The following is a 22,046-nucleotide window of genomic DNA, read 5'->3' as shown; positions in this document are numbered from 1 at the left end:
AACCGAGAGCCCAAACATCGCCAGCTTGCCCTTGGAAGGTACCAGAACTCAGGCCGGGGCCGGTGCTGGGGCCATAGGTACCGGGGCTGTCATTTCAATGAGCCTTCTAGCGGCCTCGAAGGTATCTGGAGTAAAGGGCAATGTAATCTCCTCCACTTGAATGGCACCCTGTGCTGGGCTGTCATGTTGCTCGGCGGCAGCTGGAACAACTGCTTTGACCCTAACTTGCGGTCCTCCCAGAGCTTGCTTCTTTCCACTAACTGGGGAACGGGAACGGTGCCAAGGCAGGCGTTTCTGGGGCCAGGGAGATTGTCAGTCCCGAGGCAGGCGCGGGATCTTCTGCGCGCCAGAATCGACACCACTGGGGGAGCACTGCACACCGAGGTGCTCGGGCCCGTGTCTTGAGAGGGCCGCAACGCAGACTCCATGAGGAGTTGCTTGAGATGAATTTCTCTCTCCTTTCTTGTCCATGGCTTGAAAGCCTTACAGATTTTACACCTGTCAGCCTGATGGCCCTCCCCCAGACACCTAAGGCAGGAGTCAGGGGGGTCGCCCGTAGGCATGGGCTTATTGCAAGACTTGCAAGGCTTGAAGCCCTGGGATGGCATGCCCCAGGGCCCCGCAGGGCAGTTGAAGAGTGCTAAACTGCCCTCAACGATTAACTACACTTAACACTATAGAGAAAAAACACTAACTATTAACAATTAACTAACAATGATTGAGATAAGCTAGGGATTAATGGAGCACTTGGGGAACCAGGAGACCACTGTTCCAACAACCCTCACAGGCGGTAAGAAGGAACTGAAGGGGGGTCAGGCTGGCAGGATCTTATATAGAATGCCATATTGGTGCCACTCCAGAGGGCTCCCCAACCGGCCCAACGGGTAGCTGCTAGGGAGAAAGTTTCCAACATCCATGCACACGGCGCGTGCACACACATAACTGGAACTGATGTCAGCAATCACTCAAAGAAGAACACAAATTAAGCACAGGCACATAAGTACAACTACTTTGTTTCATCAAACCTGTGTAGTTATTAACATTATACATGTTTTAATGATTACTGTAATATACAAACAAAGTTTTTAAGTTTTCAAATTTTTAAGCTAATTGTAATAATTTTTTTATAAGAGCTACAGAGCGCTGGGACCAGGCCAGGAGCAGAGCCTTGGCCTGGCTGCCAGTACCCTAGGCTGGCAGGAGGGCTGAGCAGGGCTGGAGGCCTGGACCCCGGCTAGCAGGGGGCCAGGTGGCTGGAAACCCACACCAGCAGCGAGGTGAGCGGGGCCGGCGGCTGGTATCCCAGGCCGGCAGCAGGCTGAGCAGGGCCAATGGCCGGGACCCTATCTGGGAAGCGCCTGGCGTCTGGAAACCCAGACTGGCAGCGGGCTGAGATGCTCAGCCCGCTGCCAGTCTGGGGTTCCATCCGCCGGCTCCTGCCAGCTGGGGTCCCAGCTGCTGGCCCCGCTCAGCCTGCTGCAGGCCTGAGATTCCGTTCACTCAGGCCGGCAGCGGGCTGAGCGGGGCGGGCAGCTGAGACCTCGGCTGGCAGCAGCGTGCCAGTAAAAATTGGCTTGCATGCTGCCTTTGGCATGCATGCCGCAGGTTGCCAACCACTGCACTACTATGTACTGACCTGCAGAATGCAATGCATTTCAGCACTGTACTGCGTGACAAGGTGCAATATTTCTTAGTGGAATTTTTTTGTCTAGAACTGCAGCTAAAATATGAATCATGCCGTTACTAACTTCAGGCATAAAATAGGGCAGTCTGGGAAAAGGTATTATGTTAAAAATAGGCCCAGATTAAAGCCCTCTTAAAGCCTGGGGGAGGGGAGGGTCTGGCAGCCAGGTAGCTGTGATCTGAACTACCATGCAGAGACCAGTGTTGGAGCACCATTCCCAGCAACACACTGCAAAATGAGGGTCCTTCTACACCATTTCCTGTGAATAGGTAGCATTATGCCATCTTTGCCCCTCTCATAGTCACAGACCTGCCAAGCCCTCAGTGTAAGTTAGAGCAAACCTAGGGCTCCTCTAACTTATTTTCTGCTTCCCATGGTGGATTATGGGAAGGAGAAAATAGCTAGAGAACAGCAGCATTCAGCCACACCCCCTCTTTTCCCTGGCCTGCCTGCATGGTAGGGGCTGAGAGTGGGGCTGGCGCAGAGCCACCCTGATGTTTTATGCCAGCAGGGAAGCCCCTTACCCCAGAGTCCCAAAGTGTCAAATCCAGGGAAGTGACTTACAGTCATCCCCTGGTAAATTAAAGGGCATATCAATGGATGCTAAGGATAGTCATGCCCCATCACCTAAGCCTGGAGGACAGCATCTACAACACAGGTCCTGGAAGGTGTAAAACAGCAGAATGATCCTCAGGGATTTGTCATAACAGCAGATAATTTTCAAGGGGGAAAATAATCTCAAGAATCTTTTAATTTAAGCGAGCTGGTTAAAGTTCTACACATTCTATGTGTGAAAGTAGAATTAATTATATTGTAAAAATAAGAATGGATTAAAGAAATGTTGTATGAACCTTTAAGCAGAAATAAGAAATGTTGAAATACAGGTGCCAGGAAAAGAAACGTTAGGCATAAACAAGGGTGCTAATGGCGAAACATTAACAGAAGATAGGTAATAGTTAAGTAAGGAAATAAGATATGCATGGCTAGCCCAGGTAAACTTATCAGATTCTGATTCCTTTGTTATCTTGCTAAATGCTCCCCCCTTTTATCTGTATAAATAAGATAGTTTGTGTCTTGTATGGTGCTCACATTATCTGGGTGTTTTAGCAGAGCGCTGTGCTAATAAAACAGAGTGGTCTGACAAACTGTGAGTCCTGAGTCTAACTTTGACATATGTAATCAGCTGCAACTTATCCTGACTCACTGGAGCTGGAGTGCTCAGCACTTCTGAAAAATCAGGCCCAAGTCTCTTCAAACCGAGGAAACCCAAATCAATGGCCACTTTAATCTCTCTCGCTACCTCACCTCTACAAGGGGGGTAATTCTTACCCTCCTCACAGACAGGGATTAATCCATGCTTACAAAGTGCAGCAAGAGTGCTGGCTGGAAGATGCTACAGAAGCAAAAAGTGATATTGCAAGGCTCAATTCTGATCTGATACCAGTTTACTCTGATTTGACTTCACTGACTTAGGTACTCCTGAATTATACAAGCATGAGTGGAGAATCAATTATTTTTTTAAACCTATTCAAGCAGGGCAGAGGAGGCAGAATGAAAGCCTGTCATTGCAGCGTTCCTATGGAAACTTGCCATCCCAAGTCCCCAGTAAATTATGCCAAGACGTCACTGTCTAGTTGTGACTCTTCTTTTTCCCCTTGCTCATTGTGGTGAAAACATGAGTTCCTCTTCCATAGGCTGGGAAGGTCACAGACCTTATCTCTACCTTGAGGTTTCTCTTGTGCCTTTTAAGGGACTAAGGAACAGAATGTTCAAGTTTAAAAAGAAAAACAGGTTCAGAAGAAAAACGTTCCAGATCCTCTCTCCTCCATCACCAAAGCCCCAATGGATCTCCCAAAGGCACATGGGGCTGCACTGATAATAATACCTAGCTCTTATCTACCATTGTTGTTTGCAGTGGTGTTGTAGTCATGTTAGTCCCAAGATGAGAGAGCCTAACAGAACTGATAAAGAGCTCTGTGTAGCTCTAAACTAAAGCTTGTCTCTTTCTCCAGAAATTGGTCCAATAATAGCTATTACCTCACCCATCTTGTGTCTCTGGTTCTTACCTAGCATTTTTCATCTGTGGATCATTAATATATCTGATTGCAAGATTGGGGCCCAGCTTTATGGCAAGCTCCCCACTTAGAATCATAGAATATTAGGGTTGGAAGAGATCTCAGGAGGTCATCTAGTCCAACCCCCTGCTCAAAACAGGACCAACACCAACTAAATCATCCTTGCTTTATCAAACTTCCATGCTGACCCACTGATGGACATTCTTTATGGCAACTACCCTACTCAGCCCACAAGGGATATCAAAGTTAATGCTGAATCAGTCATTCTTAAGTTTTGAGAGTTCGTCCAGAGGGGGTTTTGGAGCCAGTGGCCAGCATGTATACCATGAACATCTTGTGGAGATAGTGCTGCTATGGAGGCTGACAGCCAGTGACAGAGGCTCTGAGCATCCATGTGGATGTCCCTCTGGCAGATCTCAGGAGATCTAAGGGTATCAGATCTACACCTCACCAGCTCTGCTCGGGACCAAACCTCACTTCCCTAGGACACTCTTTGTGCAGATCACTAGGACACTCTTTATTGCACCCTAGACAGGAAAAACAAAGGTTAAGATTCTGTCATGGGTATTTTAGTAGAAGTCAGGGTCAGGTCACGGGCAATAAACAAGAATTCACCGAAGCCTACAACCTGTCCCTGACTTTTACTAAAAATGCCATGGGGCATGAAGAGACAAATAAAGCACTGCCAGGGACTTGCTGCTGCTCCAGCCCCACATCTGCTCCTGCAGTAGGAGCTCACTCAACCCTGGCTGCTAGTCTGGAAGGCTGCCAGCCACTGTTCTGCAGTGGCGTAGCCAGGTTCTAAGTGCAAGGGAAGCAAACATAAAAAAGGCACCCCCCCTTGGCTCCTCCTCTGGCCACGCCCCTTTGGCTCCTCCTCCGCCCGCTCCATGCCCCCACTTGGCTCCTCCGGCCGTGCCACTTCCCCTCCCCTTGGATCCTCCAGCCACGCTGCGGCCATGCTCCCAGACACCTCTCTCATTGGGTTCCTGCTTACCTGGCTGCCCAGGTGCCTCTGATGAGCTACCTCCTCCTCCTCCACAGCGCCAGGGCACCCAGCTCCTAGGAGCTGGCTTCCCACGGGGAATGCAGACCAAGCCCCGCCTGCTTGCCAGGGGCAGAATGCAGCGCCCTGCATGCCGCCTGTTTACAACGGCAACAAACAACACCGAAGCGCGTCTTTACCTTGAGGTGCCTGCGCTCCGGCTGTGACTCCAGTCCTGGCGGGAAAGCAGGAACAGGGAGGAGAGGGAGGCAGCTGCAGCTAATCCCCTGTTTGTGGCCAGGCTTCCCGCAGCAGCCGTGCAGGGCGCATTTGCCCCGCGTGGCAGCGCACAGCCCTCCTGGCCAGGCACAGGCGGCTGCACTGGAGTCCTGCAATGCGTGGCTCTGGCTGCGCCCGTTGTTTCCAGCCCCTCTGCCTGCTGATGGCAGCAGCTCAGATCTGCCTGGCTCTTTGCTTGCCGGGCGCAGTGGGCGTCTCGCTTTCCGCACTGCAAGGGCTGGAAGCTGCCGGGCTCCCTGGGGCTCCTTCTAGATGACACCTAGGGCAGGAGAGTGTCCGCGCTCGGGCTCGCCGCCTCCCTGCCTGGCTGCCCCTGCCGGTGGCAGCGCCCCAGCTTGCCGGGGAGTATGTGCAGATGGCAGCAGCTCCCACCCAGCCTGCACCCCGGGTGCTCCCTCCCTGGACCACCAGGGCAGGGCTGACAAGGTCGGTGAGCAACACCACGCAGAGAAAGAAGGGGCCCGGGGGAGGAGGAGGAGGACTGCAAAGTGCTCCCTGAGCACCGCCCACAGGGGGATGTACCGGCTGCTTCACCGGTGCAGGGGCCAGCAGCAGCAAGGGCTGCAACAACCTCTGTGGTGGGTGGGCAAGGGAGTGCGGGGCTCCAGCCTTCTCCCTCTCCCCAGCAGCACTAACGTGCGCACACGGGTGGGGGTGTGTGAGCAGCAAGTCTCCCTCCCAGCTCCTCTGCAGCCCCTCCACGCCATGAAGCCGCCAGCACTCTGCCTAGTGCCAGAATGTCTTGAGCAGTTGAGCTGCCACCAAAGCAGCTTCCCCCCTCCCACTGCTGAGCCGCGCCACGTTGCAGGGACCCAGAGCTCCAACAGCTCCCAGACACCCCCCTCAGGCGCCACTTTTGAAAAGCATGCAGAGGGGAAGCGGCTGCTTCCCCTGCACCCCACTAGCTATGCAACTGCTGTTCTGGTGGCCCTGGGGGCCACTGCTCCTGCTCCGGCAGCACTGAGGCTGGCCACCAGCAGGGGCTCTAGCTCATCCACTGCTCCTGCAGCAGGGGCTGACAGCCACTGCTCCAGGCCTAGTGGTGCTAACTCAACCTGAGCCACCGCTTCAGCCCTGCCTCAGAAGTCACAGAGGTCCCAGAAAGTGTCAGAATCCGTGACTTCCATGAAAGAATCCTATCCTTAGGAATAACTCATGCAGAGAATGAATGGCCCTATCCAAGACACAGCTAAGAATCTGATGAGAACCAAGAGAAGCAGCCAGGAATTTCCTGACCTCAGAGTGCTGTCTTGTTCCTCCCAGAATGGCCTAACAGGAAGGAAAGGGGCAAACTCAGCTCTGAATTTCTCTTTGAACTGATTGGGTGCACATAACCCCAGCTGTAATGGAAGAAAGATGTTCTGGAAAGTTCTCATCAGATACAGCATTGTGCTGATAAGAGGACTAGAGATAAGCTTTTTTTGCAAATGGTTGAGATAATGATGTTAACTACAAAAAAAATGTTCTTCCATCACTCAGCTGAGATGATGCAGTGGGAAATTTTCACCTTGCAATGGCTTTCTGTCCCCCATCTCTTTAAAAACTGTTTTCAGAGGGAAGATCATAGGACACAGACATCAAGGACAACATTATACAAGCCCCATCCAGGAAAAGGCCCATCTGTATTAGTGGGACTCACCACAATCTGCCTTCACGGATATGACTAAGATCACAACCTTAGTCACTAACAGGATGCTGTCATTCTGTCTGATGGTCAGTGATGCTCCTTGTTATACTGTCCCATCAATGAAAGGCTGCATTCCCACTAGCTTCAATAAGGGGTCAGTCCCTCGGGCAAACAGAAACGAGTGAATTTGAAATTAAAAGTTGAATAGTTTTCAAATTACAAAGGCACCATGCAATTTTTAAATTAACCTATTTTTGGTTGCCCAAGTTTGTATTTGATTTGTTACTCCCCTTTTAACTGATTGCATAGGCTTCCCAAAAACAGCAGCAACCACTGCCTGTTGGAAAACTGAACTACGGGGCAGAATTAAACAATGTTTAAAAAAATTAGGCCTTCACTCTCTTTGCTAAAACTTCTCAGGTCACTAGGAACCACTCTAAGGCCTCAAGGCACAGCTTGCCGTATGAGAGAAAAACATGTGGATATGTACACAAGACAATCTGGTACCCATCTTTTAATGAGATCTCAGTCCAATTGTATATTTGGTTGGATGGCTCTGATCTATCCTGCAAAAAGTTTGCTAGGGTCTTGATGTTTGGATGAAGCAAACAACATCAAGGCCTCATTGTGGTAGGCACTGTACAAACACATTGTAAGAGACAGTCTCTGCCTCACAGAGCTTACTATATAAATAAACAAGACAGAAAAAGCATGGAATGGGAAACAGTGGCATAGAAAGCTGATGAGACATGCCCAGGTCAAACAGCAGGCCTGGAACAGCACCCAGGCCTCGAGTCCTTGTCCAGTGCCCTGTTAGCACAGTGGTTTTCAAACGATGGGGTGGGCTTCCAAAGGAGGGGCAGGAATGTGCCAAAGGAGATGCCAGCTGTGTGCCTTTTTTTTTTTTTTTTAATCTTAAGAGCTTCAGCTGTGAGCCCCAGGTGGCTAGAGCTTGTGCAGAAGGACCATGCACACCAGGAAGGTGAGAATAAAGGGGACAGGTGTGGGCTTTCCTCTCACTCCCTCAATCCCTCACTGGGAGGCGGGGGTGCTCTGGCTTCCCAGGGTTGGCAGCAGCAGCAGCACAGAAATAAGGATGGCAATGGGGCACTAAGTCTGCTGTGAAAGTGACACTGACGAAAATCACTTTTCACATTGCCACTCTTATTGTGTGCTGCTGCTGGCACGTGTTGCCTTCAGAGCTGGGTGCCCAGCCAGCAGCTGCTGTTCCACTCTGCCTTCAGAGCTGGGGGTTGGTGGTATATGTCCTTTTCGGGGTTGGGGGGTAAATGACTATAGACACAAAGAAGGGGGCCCCAATCAAATATTTTGAGAACCACTGAGTTAGGGTATCCCTACACTGCAATAGAAGACATGCAGATCCCCAGCTGTGGCTGGCCTAGGTCAGCTGACTTGAGCTGGCAGGGTTCAGGGTTCAGGCTGCAGGGCTATAAAATTGCAGCACAGATATTCAGGCTTAGGCTGGAAGCCCTGCTCATGGGGCCTCGGAACCCAGGCTGCAGCCCAAGCCTGAATAGCTACACTGCTATTTTTAGCCCCAGAGTCCAAGCCCTGTGAGACTCAGTACCACAGGTTTTTTATTGCAACAGAAACATATCCTAACGGCCTGATCTGCTGAAATCCTCTTCAAAGCTGTTGAGCACGCTGTTGGAATTGAAAGTACCAAGCATTTTTCAGGATGGAACCTTCAGTCTCCACAAAAGACACAAACAATCAAACAGAGCCCTGCACTTTCTGAACTTCCATTCAAGAAAGATTAGGTGTTAAACATTTAATATCAAATACATAAATGTTTCTGTCATTATATCTGTATCTTCCTGCCCCAAGATACTGCCACAAATATGCTTTATGGATCAAAAACTTCAAAGAAACACCAGCACAGAGAGTAGCCTACAACACACCTTAATTTAACTGCAAGATCCCATTTCCATTAGCAAATATCCATATATGAAAACACGAGGTAGAAACCCTATATCTTACCCCACTCAAAGGCTGGTACCTACTAGAACAGCAGTGGAGAGGAGCATGATATCAGAATATAGAATTGTGGACTAGATCCTCAGCTGATATAAATCAGCATAGCTCTATTGAAGTCAATGGAACTAGGCTAACAAATACAAGGTCAGGATAGTGTCCAATTCGTCAAACGCTGGAGGATTAAGTAGGAAGAGAAGCTTTGGTTGGAAGCAGCAAGTTCTTGTTTAACTCCAAGTCTGTTCAATCACTGAAAAATATAGAGGTAGTATGAAACGTAAGTGAAGGGGCTTCTGCTTTAAATTCAAAATATATAAAAGTCCTTCTGTAAGCCCATCCCTAAGGCCTTTATAAAAAGTGTACTTATAGTCAGAAAAGTCTGTTTGTACAGCACCTAGCCAAATGGGGTCCTGGTCAACAACTGGGGCTCCTAGACATTATGATAACACAAAGAATAAAATAAAATGAAACAAAACAATAACTAACAATAACAATGGCCTTTTCTTCTTCAACAGATCTGCTCCCTGTATGTCCCTCCCAAGTCACATCTGCTGACCTTATGGACAAAAATAAGACTTTAATACTTTCTAATCCTGCTTTCCCTGCACAGCTATGGGAGAAGCAGCTGGAGTCCCTCCCTATTTGGAGCTCATCTACAGATCAGTGAACTCAGCTTTCAGTACTTCTCACTTGCTTTTTATGAGCCCAGTTTAAGCCTTCATAGGGTAGCTCAATTGCACATTGGTACTTGTATTTGAATGACCATTTTTCAATTGCACAAGCTTTTGACTTGGTGATGATGCACAAGACAGACAGAATGAAGCAGCTTGACTCAGATCCCAGGGTGAGTTTGTAGGACTGGCAGTTAAAAAAATATCAGCACTCTGGCCACGATTTTTAAAAGCAACTGGTGATTTTGGGAACCTCTATTTTTGGGTGCTCAACTTGTGACATTTTAAAGAGGCCTGGTCTAAGGGTGGGTGCTCAGCACTTTTTCAATACTTAGTCCTTACAAGATGTCTCAAGATGGACACCCAAATATTGAGGTTTCCAGAGTCACTTCAGTCACTTTTGAAAATCTTGGTCTCAACTTTTAAACTTGCAAAATTTGATACACGGTCACTGAGGGAAATCAGGAACCCTACAATGCCATGTTTATGGTCACATTTTTGGGCCTGGTTTATACTAAAGCCCCATCTACACCATTCTGGCAGTGTCCTTAAAGTAGGTGTAAACTACATTTATAGGCCCCTTTGCATTCTCAGAGCAGTTTAAAGGGGTATTAATGTACATGAGAATCAGGTCATTAGAGTATAACCACAATAAAGACCTCAGGATTTCTTCTACAAGAACTAATCTGAAAACATTTGCCTGATTATAAACAATATTCTGTAATAGGAGACTGAACTAATTCTATGGACTGCATTGCAGACTTTTTATTTCAGAAGGTTGAAAAAGCTGGAAAGGTATAACAAGTGGGGTTCTGCAGGGGTCTGTTTTGGGACCGGCTCTGTTCAATATCTTCATCAACAACTTAGACATTGGCATAGAAAGTATATTATTAAGTTTGCAGATGATACCAAACTGGGAGGGATTGCAACTGCTTTGGAGGATAGGGTCATAATTCAAAATGATCTGGACAAATTGGAGAAATGGTCTGAGGTAAACAGGATGAAGTTTAACAAAAGACAAATGCAAAGTGCTCCACTTAGGAAGGAACAATCAGTTTCACACATACAGAATGGGAAGAGACTGTCTAGAAAGGCGTACAACAGGGAGGGATCTAGAGGTTTGTAGAGGAATGGACTCACCCCTGCGGTGCCTCCTCCTGGTGATTTCTGGGAATTAGTTCAATTTCCAGTCTGGAGCACCCACTGCAGACCAGTGATCCACCTGTCCTCTGGCCCCCATGTCCCTCCCAGACCTGGTGCCCTTGTACCTGGGGTGCTGCCCCCTGGCAGTAATCCCTTTCTCTCAGGGTCTCCCCTTCCCAGGGGAACCCCCACCCACTGTCCCCACCTCACCTCAGTTACTGCCAGTCATCGTCTAGCCCCCGCGCCCTGGGGCAGACTGCAGTATCAGGTTGGGTTTGGACCTGCTGCCTTGGCCTACCCCTGGGCTGCCCTCTGCAACCCCCAGTATCTATTAGCCCAATGCTAGGCCACAGCCTGGGGCTTTCCAGGCTGGAGTGCCCCAGCTCCTCTGCCTTTCCCCAGCCCTGCTCCACTCAGGTACCCAGTCTCTAGCTCCCTGCAAGCAGGCCCTTCTCCCTCTATAAACAGAGAGAGACCATTGAGCTCCTGGCTCCCACCCTCTTTATACAGACCAGCTGTGGCCTCCTTGGGGAATGGCCCAGCTGCAGCCACTTCCCAATCAGCCCAGCTTAGCAGCTCCCAGCCACAACTTTCCCCCAGGGCTGTTTTAAGCCCTTCAGGGCAGGAGCAGGGTAACCACCGTGCTACAGGGTTATAGTGGACCAGAAGCTAAATATGAGTCAACAGTGTGATGCCTTTGCAAAAAAAGCAAACATGATTCTGGGATGCATTAAGAGGTATGTTATGAGCAAGACACGAGAAGTCATTCTTCCGCTCTACTCTGCGCTGGTCAGGCCTCAGCTGGAGTATCGTGTCCAGTTCTGAGGCCACTGCATTTCAACAAAGATTGGAAAAATTGAGAGGGTCCAAGAGAAGAGCAACAGGAATGATTACAGAGTCTTGAGAACATGACCTATGAAGGAAGGCTGAAAGAATTGGGTTTGGTTTAGTTTGGAAAAGAGAAGACTGAGAGGGGACACGATAGCAGTTTTCAGGTATCTAAAAGGGTGTCATCAGGAGGAGGGAGAAAACTTGTTCACCTTTAGCCTCTAAGAGATAGAACAAGAGCAATGGGCTAAATTGCAGCAAGGAGAGGTTTAGATTGGACATTAGGAAAAAAGTTCCGAACTGTCAGGGCGGTTAAACACTGGATAAAATTGCCTAGGAGGCTGTGGAATCTCATCTCTGCAGATATTAAGAGTAGGTTAAGATAAATGTCTATCCGGGAATGGTCTAGGCAGTATTTGGTCCTGCCATGAGGGCTGGGGACTGGACTCGATGACCTCTCAAGATCCCTTCCCGTTCTAGAATCTATGAATCTATGAATTAACCCACAAACTTCACTCAATACTCTGGCTTCCTGATTCAAGTGGAATCTATACTGGTCATTTGGTTTGCCACCTTTCTACTCATACATTAAGAAAGGAAAGTCCCTTTGGTATGGAAAATAATGATTAATTCAAATTAGCAATGGCTTTATCAAGATGATCTGCTTCTTCTGACTAGTGACCTGATTTCATTTTCCCCGAAATTGACCTAAAAACAAAAAGATCAGCCAACTTCTAATCTTCCATGATGAATTTTTTGCCAATAAAAATGGTACTAAAGCGTCAATAAAGTGAAGAAACCCTTGTCAAGCAGATAAGTGCAGAGCAATGCCGATGGATTTGAGGGGTGAATATTCTTTAGAGGTGTTCAATAGGTAGAGCAACTCCTCCGTTTTTTCAATCACCAACGTTGTGGTTCCGAGCACCACCTGCACAATTCCTCACCAACACCACTGTGTGCCAACTGAAGTTCATCACACTGCATGAGGTATGTGTCTGATGCTATGAATAGAACATGATGTTACACGAAGGATGTCAGAGCATGATTCAGTAGGACAAAATGAGTTACCAAAAAAGAGGCTCCTGTTTTCACACTGATGATGGAATAAACAACAAATCAGAAGGAAACTGGAGGCTGTACTTCAGAGAAAGATGTGGTTAATGGTTGATAAAGATCAATTTGGGCACAGATCTTCATCTTTGAGAGACAAGGCAAATGTGTCAGACAGGGATAGTTTAGCTGCTGAAAGGCAAAGCTCATTTGGTAGCACATTATCATCTCTGAGTTAGAGAGCCATGGGTTCAAATTCCCACAACAGTGTTTAGGCTTCTATCCAATGCTGACACCACAGTGCAGTACTAGGGGGTAGCTAGAGGTGCCACCCTTTGAATGATATGTTAAGCAGAGGTCTCCACTTGCTGTGTGGGTGAAAGACAGACATTCCACGATCCATTATCATGTGAATATGCTCGTGGAGCACTTCTTGTATCATTCAAACTAACTCACTGTGTAAACGCTTATTCCTGCACCATTCAAGTCAATGGGAGTTTTTCCATTGACTTCAATGGGGGCAGGATCAAGCCCTATGTTGTTTGGAGACTGATTGTTCGGTGGCTGGCACTATCTTACCAGTTGTGTTCGTCCCATGGTATCTGAGACATTGCACAGGAAAATATTAGTTTCTTAGACATTCTGGTGAGTGAATATTGATTTTTCAATGGAGACGAGTGCACAGATCCCCAAGTATGAAATGTGATGTATAAAATCAAATTCTAGGCTCCTGGTCAATGTTCAGATAAATGGGCTTTGTAGAGAAGTTTTTTGCAGTGCTTTGACAAACCTGTTACCTAAAGACAAAGAACCAACAGAGCCTATGGCCCATCCCACTCCCTCTTGGGGTGAGGATGAGGGATCCAATTTTGGCCAGTAGATCCAAATAATCCCCAAACACCACTTGTGGTGTTGCATACATTCATTGAGAAATGCTGCTCCACAATGCCCAGAGGGAATGAAGCCAGGTTAGGCCAATGACCCATCCAGTCTGGTATCCTTTCTCCACAATGGCCAATACTGGATGCTTCAGAGAAATGTGCAAAAACTCTTTTAGAAGACAGTAATGGAATAAACTGCCAATACAAAGTTTCTTTCATTGTTGTATGAAGTGTTGTTGTAGTCATGTCTTTCCCAAACCTGAAGAAAAGCGCTGTATAGCTCGAACACTTGTCTCTTTCACTAGCAGAAGTTTGTCCAATAAAAGATGTTACCTTACTCACCTTGTCTTTGTAAACCCCATCAGTCAGGGTTTATGCCCTGGGCCATGAGAGTTTATATCCTTTACAAACTTTTATCCTATTTAATAAAATTGTTGATATTCTTAATCATATTTATGTTTCATTTCTTTTTTTTTTTTTTAAATCCTAGTAAGCTCCTAGACAAAATAAAAGGACTTGGCAGTGGATTCCAGTTCTTTGGGAGTTTCTTATGATATGGCTACAGTTGCAGCTGTACAGCACTGGGAGTTAAACCTGTCTTCGTACAGCTGAGTAGGGAAAGTGCTGCAGTCTGTCCACACTGCAGCGGCATTGGGAGCGGTGCATTACGGGCAGCTATCCCAGCATTCAAGAGGCTGCAATGTGCTTTTCAAAAGGAGGGGTGGCGTGGAGTGTGACAGGGAGCATGGGGGGGAGAGAGAGTGGGTTTTTGGAATGCCCACACTGTGTCAGCACCCTGCCTTGCAAGTTCTGACCCCCCTCCCTCCTCCACCCCTCTCTCACTCACTGAAAGCAAACAGCAGCTGTTTGTTTTTTCTCACAGATCAGATAAGCAGCTGCTCCCCGAAAGGGACCGTCGCCCTGCTTCTCTTTTCAAGCAAAGATTAGCTGTGGGCTTTCCAAAGGGAGCCCCCTGCCTGCCTCTACTCATTTACAGAAAACAGTTGCTGTGTTTGTTTTTTTGATAAGCAGCTCCCAAAGCCCGGAGTACACAACAAAACAGAGGAACCTTCACTTAAAAGGATTATGGGGAGTTTCCGGAGGTCAATCACTGCGTAATAAGGTTACTCTCCGTTTACACTGGAGCACCAGCGTCTCAGCCACTCCGCAGCATCTGTTATTCCTCTCAGGGAGATGGAGTACCTGCAGCGCTGTATGTGCCTTGCCAGTGTCGACGGGGAGTGAGTTACAGCGCTGTGGGCGGCTTTATTGCGCTGTAACTCTCAAGTATAGCCAAGGCCTTAGTGCTAATCACAAGCAAGCCACAGTGATGCTCACCTGCTGAGAAGCCTTAGTGTAGGGTACTCTGTCTGTCCGCTTCACTCCCATGTCTTCTTTTTTACCTAAAACGTAAACATTATCATTTGTCAGTTGTGTCGACCTTAAAGACAGTCTCCAGCAGCGTGACTGGATTTGATAGATCAAAATCTCATGGTGCCTTTGAAGTTGCACTTTGTTTTCAGACAGTGCTGACATTTTATTCTCAGAAACAAACACTCTGTGGTATATTCTCATCTCAATGTGCAGCAAATTACTTACATAAACCCTTATCCAGAAATTTATACTAAAACTCAATATTTTTAATTGACTAAAATACTATTTACTGAATTGTCCACTTAGTGGTGGCATTTCACAAGCTGTATTTGAGAGCTTGGAAAGTTATGTATAAATTTACAGTATCAGAAGCTGGATTATGAGAGGGACAATGTGGTGATTATTCACATTTGTTCAGTTTTAACATATAGGTGGGATTTGTAATGTCTGACAGTAGATATCCAGAGGACAATAGGATTGTTATAAATGTAGATAATACAGTTCAATATTGATGAAATATCTATTTTCTATGTATTAGAACAATTTGCTGAGATGCAGAAGTGGAGGACAAAGTGATAAGAATTGCATTTATTGTTAACATTTTACAAACTAAACGTACATATAAAGGCCCACTGTTATCTTCTTAATGAATCCAACCCAATTTGCTTTTTAAGAGCAGTTTAGACAACCCCTGTCAGGGATGGGTTTACTTAATCCTGCTTCAACACAGGGTTGGGATGGGGGAGGGGCTGAACTAGATGACCTCTGCAGGTCCTTTTCAGTTCTTCATTTCATGATTCTACAATGTTAAGCCATCCTGGAAAATTCTGCTCACCCAGGGCAGGTCAGTTGGTGAAACACACGTATTGTGTCATTAATGCAGTTGTTCAGAAGCCTTTTGTTTTGTTTTACCTGTGTCTAGAGGGTTAAGCAAAGATGCTTCATTTTTGCAGCCTGGATCTGCATCAGGTTCACCCTTCCTATTTTTACTCGACTCTACTATGATGGGCAGAGGATTGTTCTGTAAAGAAAACAGTGCATTCCCTTAATAGCCTGACAGAAAACACAAAGCCTAAGGGCTTGTCCATACAGAGACTTTGCGCACATCAAGCTATGGTGTAAATCTACAGCACACAAGCTTGCCAGGGAGTGCACTACAGAGCTTTTAATGTGTGGTAGCAGGGTCCACATGGCCAGTTAGTGCACAGCAAGCTTAGGGCACTGTACATTTATGCCCCATCTTGCCATGCATTAAGCCTCCATATAGACAAGCACTAAGAAATAAAATCTTACCCACAAGATCTATTCAGATGGAAGACAGGGTGGATAAAAATCATTATTTAAAGAAAAAATCATATTTTTTTTATTTAAATCAGATTTTTTTGATAAAATGCTTTTTGAGGGAAAAAATCTATCTAAAGATAGTTTTAATTAAGATACATAATAGCTCAAAGATATTGCATCATGGAATAGGGATTATAAATTCTAATTCTATAGTATGAGACAATATATTCATGTCATGTTTAAGAAAAGTTTTGTAAATGAGTTCCAATGGTTCATGGATTAGGGACACAATTTTATGGGGTTCCATGGGCTTCTGTATAGATTATTCAGGTTAATCTTTCTATCTACCCAATGGGACTCAGTGTTCGGTCTAGACGATACCATCGGAGATGCTTAGTTTTGCAGTTCTCAAACTGTGGATTTGTGTTTCCAGAGACAACATGCTTGTTAACAGCAAGAGGAGAAAAATAACAGACCTCAACCCTATTGACCCTCTGCAAATTTGTGTACACAGTCAAGCCCTTACTTCTCTCTAAGGCCTTGGCTACATTTGCGAGTTACAGCACAATAAAGCAGCCCCGGGTGCCCTAGCTCATTCCCCGTCCACACTGGCAAGGCACACAGAGCACTCTGACTTCGCAGCTACAGCGCTGTTAGTTCTCCACCTCAGCAAGTGGAATAACATTTGCTGCGCCCCCGCTGGAACACCGCAGCACCAGTGTGAACGAGGTATTGCGTTACTGTGCTGTGATCAGCCTCTGGAAACGTCCCATAATCCCCTTAAGTCAAGTGGCCACTCTTGTCGTCGTGAAATCAGCTGCAGGAATGAGGAAATGCCCTTTCCGAGCTCTGTTTCAGAGAAGCCAGCTGCTTATCAGCTCCAAGAAAAAGCAAACATTTGCTGTTTGCTTTGAGTGAGAGAGAGAGGCAGGTGGGGAGGGGGTCTGAACTTACAACACAGCATGCTGACACACTCAGCACCCCAAAAACCCACTCTCTTTCCCCCCCACATACACACAACACACTCCACCCCACTCCCCTATTTGAAAAGCACTTTGCAGTCACTTGCATGCTAGGATAGCTGCCCATAATGCACCACTCCCAATGCCGCTGCAAGTGCTGCAAATGTGGCCATGCCAGTGCGCTTGAAGCTGTCAGTGTGGACAGACTGCAGTGCTTTCCCTACTGCGCTCTACAAAGGCGGGTTTAACTCACAGTGCTCTACATCTGCGAGTGTAGCCATGCCCATAAAGTGCAAAGTTTCAAAAAGTTCAGTGAATAGAAGATTGTTGCGGGTGGAATAGATCTGGACAAGGAAAAGAAGTCTGGAGATAAATGTGAGAAGAGAGGGACAGGCAGCAGAAACAAAAGTGAAACTGTTTGAGCAACATATTCCAGACGTTTTGAGGTCTTTCTGAGTGTAGCCTTCATTGATTTGAGATCTACCATACCATTCTCGCACTAGAAGGGAAAACCAATAATGGCAGCAGGCCGTAAAAGAAACCCAGTTTGGGAATATTTTAATGAAGTTCCTCTGCCTCTGGGTAAGACAGGCATGAGTGCAAAATGCAAACAGTGCAACAAAGAAATGCAAGGTCTGGTTGCTCAAATGAAACAACATCATGAGAAGTGTTCCCTCTCACGAGGAAGCTGCGTTGAAGATGATGAAAGGAACATGTCTGAACAAGCAGGATCTTCAGAGCAGTATCATAATAATAATTAAATAACCGCATTGACTTATTTTGTTTAGGAGACTCCATCCTCAACATACAGGATTCTGAAGACTATTCACCTTCAAGATCACTATCATTTTCTATAGTTTCAGAGTTATCTGCTAAAGATAGTGTTTCAGTCACACCATGTATGTCACATAGCCACAGTATATGACCTGTAGCAAAAACTTAAAAAAAACTCCATCATCCAGAAACAACCATAGATAAGTTTGTGATAAGAACCAGCAGATTAAAAAAAGAGGTAATTGATGAAAAAATTGCCTGCTTTGTTTATGCAACGAACTCTCCTTTCTGTATGATTGAGAACCCACACGTCATTAACATGGTTCAGTCATTAAGACCAGGATACAGTCAACCCAACAGAGCAGATGTCGCAGGCAAATTGCTGGATAAAGTGTATGAAAGAGAAATTGAGCAGTGTGCAAAAGGTCTAGAGGGTAAAATTGTTAACCTGAATCTTGATGGGTGGAGCAATGTACACCTGCTGTATGTGCTTGTGTGACAACAGAAGAAGGGAATGTCTTCCTTACAGAAACAACTGATACATCAGGAAATGCACACACAGCAGAATACTTACAAGAAGTAGCAGTAAAAGCTATAACAAACTGTGAAAAAAAATTCAAATGTCTTGTATGCTGCTTGGTCACAGACAATGCTGCAAATGTATCCAAGATGAGAAGAAATTATTTGGAAGAGACTCCCAAACTAATAACATACAGTTGCAGTGCTCATTTGATGCACCTCCTAACCAAAGACTTCAGGGTTCCAGAAATCAAGGCTATAATAATAAGAAAGTTGTTGAAATTGCAAAATACTTCCACAACAACCACTTTGCAGCAGCGGCTCTGAAAGGAGAGGAACCAAGCTAACTCTCCCAGAAGACACGCGATGGAACTTTGTAGTGGACTTTTTGAGCACTATATCAAGCACTGGCCTAATCTGATGACAGTTTGTGAACAAAATCGTGAAAAAATAGATGGCACTGTCACAGCCAGAGTTCTCAACCTTGGACTTAAGAGAAATGTTGAAGACACACTGAGCACCCTGAAGCCTATTTCTGTAGCCTTGAACAAAATGCAGGGAAATAGCTGTTTTATTGCTGATGCTGTTGAAATCTGGAAGGAACTGAGTGAGATTTTAAAAAGAGAAATATGCATTGACAGAGTTAGAACTTGTCCCATTCATTATCTCCACCTCATTTTCTTGCAAATATTCTCAATATTTGGTACCAGGGTCAAACTTTACCTGCTGAAGAGGAGGAGTAGGCTATGACATGGACATTCAGCAATCATCCCTCCATAATGCCAACTATAATAAACTTCAGAGCTAAGGGTGAACCATTCAAGAAATATATGTTTGCTGATGATGTTTTAAAGAAAGTCATACCAATGAACTGGAGGAAGTCACTTAAGCACTTGGATTCAGGGACGGTTGAAGTGATAATCTCACTTTCAACAGTAGTAGCTTCTTCTGCCGGTGTAGAAAGAGTATTTTTTTCCTTTGGACTAATTCATTTCAAATTGAGAAATCATTTGGGACCTGAAAAAGCAGGAAAGCTTGTTTTTCTTTTCCAGATTATGAACAAACAGGAAAACAAAGATGAAGATGACTGAGTTAGCTGCTGAAGCCAATATTTTAAGTTTCTCATGTTGACCTGGCTGACATAGTCGATTTAATTTTTGGTTTTTTTTAAAACAAATATTTCATATGCTTGTTTTGTTAAAATATTATATGTTTGCTGTTGAAGAAAAAAAACCAGAATACATAACTGTGACATTCCCCTCTGGTGTTCTCTGGACCAGCGATCTTCTAGGCCTCTCCAATCCTTGACTCTGGGAGCCAGCCTTACCCTGCTCAGCTGTGAGAAACCCCACTCCTTGGCTGTTCACACACAGCCTCTGGCATGTAAGCTGCTCCCAGCTACTTGCAGGCGATGACACTAGACAATATCTCCGGTTCCTGACACAACCCTGGGAACCTCCGTCTTGCAGTGCACAGTTATGAATCATAGAATATCAGGGTTGGAAGGGACCTCAGGAGGTCATCTAGTCCAACTCCCTGCTCAAAGCAGGACCAATTCCCAACTAAATCATCCCAGCCAGGCCCTTCTCAAGCCTGACCTTAAAAACCTCTAAGGAAAGAGATTCCACCACCTCCCTAGGTAACTCATTCCAGCGCTTCACCACCCTCCAAGTGAAAAAGGTTTTCCTAATATCCAACCTAACCTCCCTCACTGCAACTTGAGACCATTTCTCCTTGTTCTCTCATCTGCTACCACTGAGAACAGTCTAGATCCATCCTCTTTGGAACCCCCTTTCAGTGGTTATGGGAGGCACAGGCATTTCTCGTGGCAATGCCAAGGCGATGCGAGCGCACAATTTGTACATTTCTCTTAAAAGGCTGGGTACAATTAATGGGAATGGTCTCATACTGGGTTAGGAGGAGTGTGGGTTTGTGTCAGGACAGAGGCTACTGGATACAGTCTCCACCATCTTTATTTAACTCATTGGCAGGTTTTCAGGCAGCTCCTCTAGACACATGTAGGCACGAGATTACAGCAGCTATCAGAGGTGTCTCAACTTACATTGCACTGCACATGCCTGTGACAACAAAATACTACATGACCCAGGAGGAGGGCCAAAGCCTGAGCCCCGACACCCCCACCCCATGTGAGGGAGGGGCCAGAAGCAAAGCGCCAAGGGCTCCGAACCCCAGAAGGGGCCTGTAACCTGAGGCCCTGCCCATACAAAGCTGAAACCCTTGGGCTGTCGGGTCGCTGGGGCGGATGAGTCGGGTTCGGCTTTCGGGCCCTGGGTAGGTGCGACTTGGGCACCAGCAGTATATAAAAACGTATAAAAGCCAGTCTGGGAACACAAAAGGTCACGGACCACTTGGTTGTGCCCAATCCACAGTTGAGAACGCTGGCTAAATAATGTCATTTCTTCTATTTCCTTTCTTCAACTCTTTCAGCGGGAAGGTCTGAAGGTTCAAGTGTTGGACTCTAGCCAAATACAGAGGGCATTATATGGGAGGCTGGTGTATCTTGGCAAGCAGGAACAGTCCACACTTTCCAGTCACTTTATAGACTATTTAGGTTTTAGGCCTCCACTTTCCTACACATAAGCCCTTATTTTCTAACCTGACGTATCTGTAGGCTCACCCAGTTCCAAAAATAAAACCAAGTATTCAGAGGAGGTAAGCCGTGTTATCTGATACTGTGAAAAGCAGCAAGAGATCCTGTGGCCCTATAGAAGGACACAGACGTTTTGGAGCGTTGAGCTTTCGGGGGTGATACCCACTTGTCAGAGTAGTCTGCGTTGACTGAACAATGTGGGTATTCACCCACGAAAGCTTCGACGTTCCAAACTGTCGTTAAGGTCTTATAAGGTGCAACAGGTTCTCTGTGCTGCATCAAACTAACCAGGGCCACACCTAGTAATCGAGTTCGTGATATATTCTTGAACTGGATCTCCATGAGCAAGTGAAACCTCTAGAACATGCTCAAACTTACTCAGCATTCATGTAGGACACCATTGAGTTGGGGAAGGATAGCTTGGTGCTTGGAGCATTTAAGCTGCTAACCGGGTTGTGAGCCTCAAAATTCTTGGGCACGTGGATGGTTGGACGTTGAAGCAGGGGCCGATCTTGAGGTACTGCTGATCGCGTCCTATACCAACCCTAATTAATCTATGATGTTCTACAATCCCACTAAAATACTATGTCATAACGATTGATTAGGGGCCTATACCACATTGCGGGTCTTTTCATTACTTCAGTGGCGCTTGCACATGAGAGTTAGAGAGACACACACAAAATAAAACTTCAGAGAGATAGAGGGCGGAGAATTACATTTTTGGTTTGGACATGAGACTTGCAATAACTTTGAACAATTCATATTTGTATACATTGGAGTCTCTCTTGTTTTAGGGTTTTGGAACGCAGATAACTATTCCTGAATAAAGTACTTTTATTTCAGAATCCAGTAAACCATGACAGGAGTTATTTCCAGAATAAACTTTCTATTAGCTAGTTGGCTCAATAGCCCATTTTGACAAGCCCTTGTGTTTGGACTGTAGACTCTTTGGGGCAGAGACTGCGCTTCTTAGGCTGTATGTACAGAATAGCACCGTGGTCTCCATGCTCCTATGTTGAGCTTCTAAAGTGCTACCAGAATAACGGTCTGTTACATGGTCTAGGTTCTGGCCTTTACAGCACTAATGTGGAGCGAGGGCTCTTCCAGCAGGATCTCCTTACTCTAGCAGACAGAATGGAGAAGTTAAGGACCAAGCTGGGAAACTCCAAAGAGAGAAACACTATTTTAAACACACCACATCACCCACGCCTTTATATACGTGCCTTTCATTTCTGTAGACATAAAAAAGAACTAACACAAAGAACTGATCCTAAATTATCCCC

At 46.1% G+C, this 22,046-nt stretch overlaps 1 protein-coding gene across 1 annotated transcript in view; it reads right to left on the bottom strand.

Annotated features, from left to right (window-relative positions):
* Window positions 1-22,046, bottom strand: part of HORMAD2 (HORMA domain containing 2) — a 58,697-nt gene that overhangs the window by 5,256 nt on the left and 31,395 nt on the right. Inside the window, exons 10-11 of the mRNA XM_075059907.1 lie at window positions 15,526-15,634; window positions 14,578-14,642 (exon numbers count right to left, since the gene is read on the bottom strand). Of these exons, the coding sequence (XP_074916008.1) occupies window positions 14,578-14,642; window positions 15,526-15,634 (174 nt within the window). The remainder of the gene's footprint in view (window positions 1-14,577; window positions 14,643-15,525; window positions 15,635-22,046) is intronic.

The sequence above is a fragment of the Chelonoidis abingdonii genome, chromosome 22 (genome assembly GCF_003597395.2).
Source record: "Chelonoidis abingdonii isolate Lonesome George chromosome 22, CheloAbing_2.0, whole genome shotgun sequence".
Taxonomy (NCBI): Eukaryota; Metazoa; Chordata; order Testudines; family Testudinidae; genus Chelonoidis; species Chelonoidis abingdonii.
This window is presented reverse-complemented; position numbering and strand designations above follow the sequence as displayed.